This window comes from Littorina saxatilis, linkage group LG17 (genome assembly GCF_037325665.1).
Source record: "Littorina saxatilis isolate snail1 linkage group LG17, US_GU_Lsax_2.0, whole genome shotgun sequence".
NCBI classification, from domain to species: Eukaryota; Metazoa; Mollusca; class Gastropoda; order Littorinimorpha; family Littorinidae; genus Littorina; species Littorina saxatilis.
Genome location: NC_090261.1, coordinates 43,173,632 through 43,186,131, shown reverse-complemented (window position 1 = coordinate 43,186,131; position 12,500 = coordinate 43,173,632). Strand labels below are relative to the sequence as shown.

General features: G+C 41.6%; 1 protein-coding gene across 1 annotated transcript in view; it reads left to right on the top strand.

Moving 5' to 3' along the window:
* The window catches only part of LOC138953072 (leukocyte tyrosine kinase receptor-like), a gene marked incomplete in the record, with an annotated part of 202,524 nt that overhangs the window by 114,099 nt on the left and 75,925 nt on the right, over positions 1–12,500 (top strand). The window contains 1 exon segment of the mRNA XM_070324846.1: positions 801–932. Within this exon segment, the coding sequence (XP_070180947.1) occupies positions 801–932 (132 nt within the window).

Genomic DNA, 12,500 nt, shown 5'->3' with positions numbered 1-12,500 from the left:
ATAGTAGGTAGTGGGCTGCGTCCGTTAGCTCGGGACAGACCCACTACTGAACACCGTCGAAGTGACTCAGCAGAAGTGCAGTGTCATCTTCCGAGGGTAGCCTACCGCAGCGACCCGACATCCCCCCCTGGAGCGTCTGTAAAATCGACAAGTCTGGCAGCGGAACGAAATTCAGAGGTGGTTGGAGCAGTGAGTGCAGGGACGGGGCGGTGTGAGAGCACAACGGGACAAGGAACAGGTGTAAAGACGAATTTTTTTTTTTTAACTGGAAACGAGTTGGGACAGTCAGTTCAAAGGACCGTTCTCCCTCCAATAGATTTATTAGAAAGGCACATTATTTCTATGTGTTGCCCCTGCACGCAGAAGGATTATTCGTAGATGTTTTGTTATCGTGTGCACTTGGAAATAAAACCAGCACTGCATACACCAAACTTTGATAGCCCTAGAGTTTGGCTGATTGACTTGACTGACCAGGTAGTTAAAACAAATGGTTATGATTGCTACTCTTAAATTGGGTGATTGGGCTGTGAGTAGGAAGGTCGGGTCGGGTCGGGTCTTGTCATGTCTGGTCTTGTTATGTCTGGTCTTGTCATGTTTTGTCTGGTCTGGTTTTGGTCTGGTCTGGTCAGAGCCTGGTCTTGTCTTGGTTTGGCTTTGCTTGTCTCGTCTCGTCTCGTCTCGTCTCGTCTCGTCTCGTCTTGTCTTGTCACATCGTCTCTCATCTGTCAGTAAATATCATGGACACACATCGTCTTCTTATCTTATTTGATCTCATCTTGTATCATCTATTCTCGTTTCAGATAGGGAAACGCATAGTTGCAAGCCTGACGAATTCCAATGTTCCTACACCACACAGTGCATTCCGCGCGTCAACGTTTGCGACATGGAGGAAGAGTGTATGTGTGGGGAGGACGAATCGGATAACACCTGTGGTGAGTGACCTCATCATCTGCATTTCAAGTTTTGATTTTATTTCAACCTTTCTATTATAACATAATATCAAGAAAAAAAGGATGGAAAAAAACCTTGTTGAGGGTGATTCGAGCGGCACGGTTATTGAAAGACAGTTCAAGAAAATATAAATAAGAATTAGCGAGTGAAAAAAGGGAGCATCTTTTGGGTTTGACTTCTTAGATTTTAAGGCTCGTGTCAACCGGAAATATCTGGGGGATTCTACCGGAACATTTCTCATAGAACCGGAAATGAAATTGGCACATAGTCCTATACGTAGCGGCTAGTATTTTGTTTAAATCGGTTTCTTCCTGTTACAAAATAATGCCATCTTTGTGTGCTGTACATGGTTTCACTAGTTTGTGTAACAGAATGATCGTGTGTGTGTTTTTTTGTGAAAGACCAGGATTCGTTCTAGTGGAGAAATACCGGCTTTGTAAAAGAATACCGGTAATGAAACCGGCTCCCACGATCACTGAGTCTGCCAATTGTTTTCAAAACAGATAGCATGATGAATTGTGTATTGCTCGTTTAGGGGGCCTTCGTCTCATAGTTTTCAAAGACGACCTGCCTCAACCGTTCTGCTCGTAACATCTCTTGCGCGTTGTGTTCGTCCATTTTTATTATTTCCCTTTTCGGTTTCCGTGTTCGTTTTTGGCTCAAAGACCGGCCTCTATTTGCCAAATTTAAGATTGGAAAAAAAATATGTGAAGCAAAGTCAGAGAAAAACATGTACGAGGAGGAAACGGCAAGAAAAAGATGGCGGACCGCAGAATTGTCTCCCATTTTGAGTTAAGTGTGGTCAGTTCTGCTGTCGGAAAAGGAGGAGGTAAGCCGGTACGTTTCCGTACGTCAAAAAATTTCCAAATTCTGTCATTTTTGTTGTCTTACATTTTTAGACACGGTTCCTGGTCTTTTATGGCTTTGAATCTCAGGCGCAGGAAAAAGGTGACAAAGCAGACCAAACAAAAACTATTTATAAAAAATCATTTTCATTCAATTTTGATAAAAAGAAAACATGCAGCGCTTGTTTTGCTTCCAGCCGCCTTACGAGAGATGAACAGTTCGTTGCCAGGCTCTTCACTTTGACATGTAACACCACTGGCCTCATCAGGTCACTATTTTCTTGATTCACTCATGCCAATGCATAAATAACTAAACAATAAAATAAATAAAAATGCGACTGCGATTTGAACGAACGTCCTGTTTTCTGCAGTGAGCATTTCTTTTACGTGCCTCTCCGAAACAAATCTGATTTTCTACGTGTCACTCTTTTGGGGCAACGATATTTGAGTTCAAAATCAGTTTTGGACACGTGTTCCAGTAAGACAAGCTAAATACTCACCACACCTGTACAGTTACTTCAAAGATGCAACTTTTTTTTCTTCAACTGTTCAACTTTTTCCAATACCGCAGGCTTCACCGTGTTAGACAAAATTGCTCGATGTTGAACAGAATGCAGGATAATTATATCATTACAAAAAAGTATCACCATCGGAGACCTTCGTCTGGAATTTACAGACCGGGACTCCCCGAAGCTCGATCTGTCTTTACCATACCAAATCCTCATCGATCTTTGCTCCTGTCTGTCTGTCTGTCTGTCTGTCTGTTTGACTGTCTGTCTGTCTGTTCGTCTGTCTGTCTGTCTCCCTCCCTCCCTCCCTCCCTCCCACTCTCTCTCTCCGTCTGTATGTCTGTCTGTCTGTCCGTCTGTGTCTGTATGTCTGTCAGTCTCTCTCTCTTTCTCTCTCTCTCTCTCTCTCTCTCTCTCTCTCTCTCTCTCTCTCTTTGTCTCTCTCAACAATCTCTCTCTCTCAACAATCTCTCTCTCTCTCTCTCTCTCTCTCTCTTTCTCTCTCTCTCTCTCTCTCTTCATGTGTGCGTGTATGGGAGGGGGGGGGTCCTACGATTGAGCGAATTTACCAGCGTGGCTGTTTGCGTGCGTGTGAGCGTGTGCGTAGTGTTCTATATAATTTTCCTTCGGTATATTTTTCACTCGTTTAACTCTGTACGTCCTGTCTGCACTGTTAGTAATTTTTGTGTTCTTCCGCGTCTGAGACTGATCATTACGTTGGCTGTAGTGATAGGATGCCTGTTGGGGATTAGCAGTACAGTGCTGAATAGAAGAAAGGGTGCATGAATGACGTATACTTAGTTAAAAAAAAAAAAAGAAGTTTACGTGTAACCCTGAGACTGATCATTGCGTCGGCTGTAATGATAGCATGCCTGTTGGGGATAAGCAGTACAGTGCTGATTAGAGGAAAGGGTGCAAGTTTGTGTGTGTGTTTGTCGGTGTGTGTGTGTGTGTGTGTGTGTGTGTATGTCGGTGTATGTGTGTGTGTGTGTGTGTGTGTGTGTGTGTGTGTGTGTGTGTGTGTGTGTGTGTGTGTGTGTGTGTGTACGTCGAATGTTTGTTCACACGCATAACCCATTAAGTATTAAAAAAAATCGATAACAAACATTTGGGTTTTTTCTCTCGTTTTTTCCCCTTTCTCTTTTATTTTAATCAAACTTTCTTTTACAACGTTTTTTCTTTCTTGTTTACGTGCTATACGTCAAATCTTGCCTACGGTTACATTCGTCGTGGTCTTTCGCGTCTGAGATGAAGCATCACGTTGATTGTAGTTTCACGAAGCCTGTGGGCAGGGACTCAAATGTTGGAGATTAAATGGCACCGAAATGAAAACGAACGAAAATTAAAGGGCTTATTGTCCGTCAGGGCTTGAAATGCCTATATTGGACATGAAATTGTATACGATAAAAAAAAATTAAAAATTAAAAAAAAGTGAGGGGGGCAGGCTGGTAAACGGGAGGATGACGGGAGTGGGTGAGATAAATGGTAAAAGGTTACAATTAAGACTTCGTAAAATAAGCGTCATGTATCACCATGTTTTTCATAAGTTTCTTGAAAGTAGGAAAAGATGCTTTATATAGGATGGAGTCAAGGAGGGGAGGGGCTGGTGGTGGTGGTGGAGGAGGTAGGTAGGCCTGTGTGGTTAGGGCGTTCTATATTGTAGGCCTATCTGCAGTACAAACACTGGGGAGTAATGTCGAAATTATACAATGGATACATAGATACATACATTAATAGATAGATTACAAAAATGTAAAACACACACACACAGAAATGAATTGATGAATAGATACAGAAAGAATGAGGACAAAGAAAAGAAAGAAAGAAAGAAAGAAAGAGAGACCGAAAGAAAGAAAGAAAGAAAAAAATAAAGAGAAATAAGGACTGAAAAAATAAATTATGAAAGAAAAGAAAGAAAGAAAGAAAGAAAGAAAGAAAGAGAAACCGAAAGAAAGAAAGAAAGAAAAAAAAAAAGAAATAAGGACTGAAAAAAATAAATTATGAAAGAAAAGAAAGAACGGAAGAAAGAAAGAAAGAAGTATGCAAAAGACTCTAACATCGCTAATCACAAGCCTAGAACTGTATGCATCATTGCTAATGTACAAAGAAAGGGGAGAAAAGATAAAAGAAACAGAAGGCGGAAGGAAGAGGACAGTGCTCAGCAATAACAGACCATTGCATTCTTGCAGGTGCAGAATAACTGGAGTCTAGGTTAGGCCAACCAAAATAATAGGTGTGGTTAAGGTAACATAGCCAAAAAAAATAGGGTAGGAAGGTAGGCAATCATTTTTTTTTTAAACTTTTTTTTCTAATGTGTACAAATTAAACCTACTTGACAGGGAAATAAGTGTGCGACTCGAGCGCTTTCGCTTTCATTGCGTTTTCTGCACTCGGGTGTTTTGTTGTTGTTGACAAATGTAATAAAAAGTTATAGGGTCGGCCCCTAAAAATAGGGTAGGTCGGGTTACCGTAACCACACCTATTTTTTTTATTTTAGGCCTTAGACAAATCAAAACAGAACTAAACAAGTCGCGTAAAGGGATATAAAAACATTTAGTCAGTCGTTATCAAACTTTAAAGATCAATACCAGAAGCCAGTCATCACCGAGACTACCTTCAGATAGTCTCGGCTAACCATACCCGAATACCGAGGCGGGTCGAGCTCGGTTCCGCAAAGCATGCGCCGTAGTACTAACTGAACCTATTACTTTTCATTCTGAGCACATGTTTAGAGTACACATGACATATCTGTATATTTTTGATTTCAGGAGAAGATGAAGAATACAATGCAGTCAACTTTTACACACACACACACACACACACACACACACACACACACACACACACACACACACACACACACACACACACACACACACACACACACACACACACACATCGGGAGACAATGGCCCCCTCTGCCCTCTGTAAATCATTTAGTCAAAATAATATTGACTGAACATAAAATCGAGCAAACACACAAACAACTTTAAAAGTAAGCTTGGAACAAATCATCTGTTCGTCTACGATTCCCTGAAAGGCATGGACAGTCAACCAACGTCCTACCAACCCCCACAACCCTCCTCCCACCTCCATCCACACTCCACCCCACGCAAAAAAGCGCGACCCTGCCAAAACTGTGCAAGCATTGACTTGTCGCTTTCTTTTTGCCCCAAAGCGATCGAAAATCGCCGCACGTAGAATGAAATCAGACTTAAACATTCCTCAGGGCAGCGCCCGAAATAACAGCTAATTTGACAAGTATGCGAATGATGGGTGACAAATGAGAACCCTGTGAGTGTGAGGGGAAGGCTATGCGACGTTCAGAATACGAAATGTACGGATATGTGGGTTACCGTGCTACTGACGCAGACCAGTGCTGCATTTCTTTTTGGGATCAGCCAAGTTGAGCGACTGCAGTGGCCAGCAAAAGACAAATTAAAGGGGGGGGGGGGGGCAAATAGAAAGAAGAAAATAAATGAAAACTGAAAAGAAAGACAAGAAAAAAGAGAGAAAAATAGCCAACCAGAAAAGAAATTCAAACAAAACAAAAAGAAACAAGAAAAAAAAGAAGATAGGAAACGAGAAAAGATCGTCAAAGAAAAGAAATCAAAAGACAAGGCTGTGGAAATCAAGATGGCATCTTCTTTGTGGTCGTGTTAAGTCTTGTTTGCGCGCGCTAAACTATCCAGTGTTAACTATCCACCTCAACGCCGAATTTGCTGCAAAGATGATTACTTGTCAAAGGATGTTGTTTTAATGGTGTAAAAACGGAGAACACTAAGTTCTTCTTTTTTTGGAAATTGTATTTGAGGCATTTGGTTTTTGCACAAGAAAATGACACTTCCAACAGCTGTCTGCGAAGGTCTGAGGGAAGGCCATTCACGTCAGTGGCACTTGGGCTGATGGGGTCTATGTCGACCAAAAGAGTGTATACAGGGAATCCCACAGGCTGAAGTTTTTCGATAAAACTTGCAAACCATACTCGAATTTCTAAGAAATATCAAAAAAAGATCGAAAAACATCAAATTCTACCGATGTCGCTAAGCATCATGTGACTTTCAGCGATATCAGCGAAACGCTACAGGAACTACACCCTGTGGTATTCCCTGTATACAGGGAATCCACCTACAGGAACTCCAACTACAGGGAATCCCACTCTTTTGGTCGACATAGACCCCATCAGCGGCACTTGGGTTTGGGCGCTGTTTTCTTGTTTCTTTGTTTGTCAAATGTTTTGTTTTTCGTGTTTCATTGCGTATGGTCAAATTCCACTAAACTTAAAAGCACGGTGTCATCGATTCGGCCCATCATCTCAGATCTGCCCGAGTCAGTTCACATACATTATCTGTCTCCAAAGAACAGCATCACTGCTTTCTGTGCAGAGATGGAATTTTCTCATGAATCAATTTCTCTATAAGCCTACTAGTACTGCGAACAAAACTTTGTTCACAGGAAGGATTGTTTCTTTAAGAAACGCACCTCGACCTGGTTGAGGTCAAAAATCGAACCCTTTCCACGTCTAGCTAGCTAGTGTCCTAATATGCTCTTTTCCCGAGCTTTTCCACTCTACATTCATTTGCCCTTTGCATCAAATGTTACAGTGCAGATACTCTTAGTTATCTGAAGGTTTAATTCCGGGTAGTACCACCGGACAAGATTCTTAACTTTTAGAAAGAGATAGGGATTTTTTAAACAAGATTTAAAGTACCGGCTGTATCTGAGTTTTAAGGAATCTTCTACATTTTAAAGTGAAAAACCTGTCATTCGTGACCCCCTGGGTCCTCGAAGCAAAAACAACAACAATAAATTAAAAAACCCAAGAGAACACCGTACTCAGCTGCCCCTGTAATTCGAAAAACCTATTAAGGCCTAGTTAGTGGTTATACCTGCCAAGTATCCCTTGTTTTAATACGACCCCTCGTGGTTCGCAGGTCATAAAGCGAACAGTTTATTAATCAAGAATCCGACAAAATATGGCCGAGTTGTTTTTACTTGAAATAGATATGTAACTCACACGTAAATAAATAAGTTAACTAATAATCATAAACATTATGAAGAATTGAGAAAATAAATAAACATGATTTTGGTTTTTTTAAATTAAAAACTAGCTGCATTGTCAAAAAAACTCAAACAATTTTAAAGGGGTCATGGGAAAAGAAGAAGAGAAAACAACCTCCTTCACGCCAACCACCACCACAAAAAAGGACTCCTACGGTAGAATCACAAAGTCTGCAAATGGGAAATGAAATCTCCTGACAATTTGAGGAGGGTGGGCGAAAGGAGACGCGATTCTTCAGTCGTCTCTAGCTCGGTTCGTCCTCCGAGGGGTAGGAAATAGCACTTACTGCCTCTTTCGCTCTCCCTAAATGACTGGGCTCTGATTTGCAAAGCCATTGCTGAGGAACCTGGTAGCAAATATTTTGAAGTCCTGGAGCATTTCGTTTGAAAAGGTCGGAGGAAGGGTGTTTCTTTTAAATGTGTCAGAATTTAGACAGGGTCACTTTATTTTTAGAAGGGTGCGTCGTCCGCTTTTGCAATAAGCGTGGTGAAGGCCTAATTATTATAATGCGTATAATATGTGTATGTGTGTGTGTGTGTGTGTGTGTGTGTGTGTGTGTGTGTTTGTGTGTGTTTGTTCTCTCTCTCTCTCTCTCTCTCTCTCTCTCTCTCTCTCTCTCTCTCTCTCTCTCTCTCTCTCTCTGTACCTCTCGCCCTCTTGTCTTTGAAAAGTCACACTCAGTTGGAAATGTTGTTATCCTCTTCTCATGAGCTTACCACAATTGTTAGCACGCAGATTTTCAAAACAGGACCAATCTCCTCTCGCCTGAACGTCACCCCCTCCCCCCAAACCCACCACCGTCACCACCACCACTAAAAACCCACTTTCCACACACACATCCGTCCCTTCCCCACCCCGAAGTGAATGGCTTACTCTGAAGTCTCCTGTTGAAAGGGCAAGGGCGGATCAATTCACTTTGGAGGGGGGGGGGTTACAAAATGACTGCAAAGATACAAGTTGACGGCGCCGAAGGCGCCTAAGCCTCTAGAGGGGTCCGGGGGCATGCCCCCCCGGACATTTTTTTTATCCAAAGAAGCAAAATAGAGCATCCTGAGCCAATAAATTACCTCTTTTTGGGGGGGTGGGGGGGTTACGTAACCCGTGTAACCCCCCCCCCCCCCAGATCCGCCCTTGAAAGGGTACCATGAAACCGATCCAACTTGATTGAAAAGATGTCATCAATTCCGGCAGTTTCTGGCGCAGTTGGCAGCCGATGCGATCAGACCCAGGAGCCATTTGAGGATTTGTAACCATTTACCAGAACGCGCCAGCTTAGGGAATCGCGATGAATAAGAACGGTGCCAATTGAGAAAACGTGAGTTTTGAGACGGGAGAAATCGTTACGGGTTGTGCCGCTTAGCCAAGGTGTCTATCTCGGAGCAAAGGGTCTGGAAATCAGCAATAGTGACATGCCGCGTTCTTTTTCCTTTCCTTGTTTTTCTTGCGTTCCCTCTACGCGCGCGTATGTGTGTGTGTGTGTGTAGTTTCAAAATGTCAGAAGGATTCCGGGTTATCAATAGCCAATTACCTTCAAAAGTAAAAAATCTCGAGGATTTTGCAATTGTCCAACGCATTTCTTTCCTGTTTCACTTTGAACTGTGTCAACTTTGACACCACAGGCTGATTGCCCATCGGTTGGCAATTTTGGAGAAGAGCGCGGGAATGAGAGAGAAAGAAGAAGTAAAATGAGAGAAAAACGGCAGAAGGGACAAATCAAACGTGTTTGTCTGCATCAGCTGATGTCAGCATCAGTTTGATCTGTTTGATTTTCACAACCGTCGTAACCTAGAAAGCAAAAAGAAAAAAGCATAGACAAATGTTGCATAACTTGTGATAACTTTCCGCAAATATATTCCTTCTTTCCTAACTCGCTTCAGGGGCGGACGAGGGGGGGGGGCACAGGGGGCACGTGCCCCCCCCCCCCCCCCCGAAAAAAAAAAAAAAAAAAAGAAGAAAAAAAAGAGATTTTTCTATGCTGATTCTATGACCATTTCTAAGTTCAAATGGCACCAGATGGCACCATTTTGCTTCTTTGGGCAAAATTTTTTTCCGGGGGGGCATGCCCCCGGACCCCCCTAGCAAATTCGGGCGCTTCGCGCCCATCACCTTCACTTTCGATTCAAAGTGCCCCCCCCCTTACAAAGCAACTGATCCGCCCCTGCGCTTCAAAAACGGTTATTTTTTTATTTTTTTTTTATTTTTATTTTTTATTATTTTTTCCGTTGTTGTTGCAAATTGCGAGCAGTATCGACATCGTCCATCACCCAAGCCGCTAAAATCCATCACATTTGTCTTTTCTCCTCTTGTCTGCAAAAAGGGAAGAGTGTAAAGTAAGAATTAACCCCGTTGGTGATAACTTTTGCTGGGATGAACAGCGACCTCAGGAGGTTGATTGGCAACCGATTAGCTTTGATTTCTGCATGCACAACTCTGAACGAACTCTCTATCTCACCACGTGTCCTCATTTTTTTTTAGACAGACAGGCACGCAGACCTACAGACAGACAGACGGACGGATACACATACGAACGCACTCTGGCACGGATGCATGCACGCAAACACACATGGATGCATGCATGCGTGCAGACACACAATACGCACAAAAGCAAGCACACACACACACAAACACACAAACACACACACACACAAACACACACACACACACACACACACAGATTGTAATCCCGCCACCTAACTTGAAGCGTGAGTACTTCCAAGAAGCATCACAAGTTGAATTGAGTGGGGTGACTAATACAATAGCGGTTTTGATGGGCATGTATGCGACGAAAACGTGACTACTTAATTTTACTTCAGTGTTAACCTGATTTACAGAGAGAAAAATACTTCTTTTACAAAAATAAGATGTTCAGTCTTTTTTGACACTTGCCTCTGGATTCGTGAGATTGAACTGTCTACTCTTGTTTCTTTCCTTTGAGATCGTGACGTGACACCAGTAGATGTATCACGCAGACGTTCATATTAAGTGAACAAGAGAATAAATGCTCTCTGAGAAAAAATATGGGTGAATTACTCAATCAAACTTCCCAAACTTATATCTCGCTTTTTTTTCTAGTTTGCAATTTGTTTTAGTAAAGTTCTTAGGCAGTGAATGGTGAACAAACTACATGCGCATATAACTTGGGGAAAAAATTGAACAAGTCGCGTAAGGCGAAAATACAACATTTAGTCAAGTAGCTGTCGAACTCACAGAATGAAACTGAACGCAATGCAACGCAGCAAGACCGTATACTCGTAGCATCGTCAGTCCACCGCTCATGGCAAATGCAGTGAAATTGACAAGAAGAGCGGGGTAGTAGTTGCGCTGAGAAGGATAGCACGCTTTTCTGTACCTCTCTGCGTTTTAACTTTCTGAGCGTGTTTTCAATCCAAACATATCATATCCATATGTTTTTGGAATCAGGAACCGACAAGGAATAAGATGAAAGTGTTTTTAAATTGATTTGGAAAATTTAATTTTGATCATAATTTTTATATTTTTAATTTTCAGAGCTTGTTTTTAATCCAAATATAACATATTTATATGTTTTTGGAATCAGAAAATGATGGAGAATAAGATGAACGTAAATTTGGATCGTTTTATAAAAAAAATTTGTTTTTTACAATTTTCAGATTTTTAATGACCAAAGTCATTAATTAATTTTTAAGCCACCAAGCTGAAATGCAATACCGAAGTCTGGGCTTTGTCGGAAATTACTTGACCAAAATTTCAACCAATTTGGTTGGAAAATGAGAGCGTGGCAGTGCCGCCTCAACTTTCACGAAAAGCCGGATATGACGTCATCAAAGACATTTATCAAAAAAATGAAAAAAAACGTCTGAGGATATTATACCCAGGAACTCTCATGTCAAATTTCATAAAGATCGGTCCAGTAGTTTAGTCTGAATCGCTCTACACACACACACAGACAGACAAACACACACACATACACCACGACCCTCGTCTCGATTCCCCCCTCTATGTTAAAACATTTAGTCAAAACTTGACTAAATGTAAAAAGAGGGGAAGAGAAAACAAGTCGCGTAAGGCGAAATTACTACATTTAGTCAAGCTGTCGAACTCACGGAATGAAACTGAACGCACTGTAGTTTTTCACCAAGACAGTACAGCTTCGTCAATCTCCGCGAGAAGGAAATCCCTCACCTTCCACGTGCAAAACGCAGTGAAATTAACACGCCAGAATAGCGCGGTAGCGTATTGTGCTAAGCAGGAAAGCGCGCTTTTCTATATTCTTGTTAACTTTCGGAGCTTGTTTTGAATACAACCTATCATATCTATATGTTTTTAGAATCAGGAAATGATAAAGAATAAGATGAAATCATTTTTGGATCGATTTCTTACATTTTTATCGTAAGACTAATTAATCTATTTTCGTTACTGGTGATCATATTTTAAGAGTAAACATGACATATGTATATATTTTTAGATTCAGAATATGACGAAGAACACGATGCAATCAATTTTAAGTCTGTTTGCGAAAAATCGATTTTAATGACAACTTAAATGAGCAAACTCATCAATTAATTTTTAAGCCTCCAAACTGAAATGCAATACCAAAGTCCGGACTTCGTCGAAGATTACTTGACCAAAATTTCAACCAATTTGGTTGAAAAATGAGAGCGTGACAGTGCCGCCTCAACTTTCACGAAAAGCCGGATATGACGTCATCAAAGCTATTTATCAAAAAAATGAAGAAAAAAAGTCTGGAGATACCATACTCAGGATCTCTCATGTCAAGTTTCATGAAGATCGGTCCAGTAGTTTTCTCTGAATCGCTCTACACACACACACACACACACACACACACACACACACACACACACACACACACACACACACATACACCACGACCCTCGTCTCGATTCCCCCCTCGATGTTAAAACATTTAGTCAAAACTTGACTAAATGTAAACAAGTCGCGTAAGGCGAAATTACTACATTTAGTCAAGCTGTCGAACTCACAGAATAAAACTGAACGCACTGCATTTTTTCACCAAGACCGCATACTCGTAGTTTCGTCAGTCCACCGCTCGTGGCAAAGGCAGTGAAATCGACAAGCCAGAATAGTGCGGTATTGGTCGCACTGAGCGGAATAGCACGCTTTTCTGTACCTCTC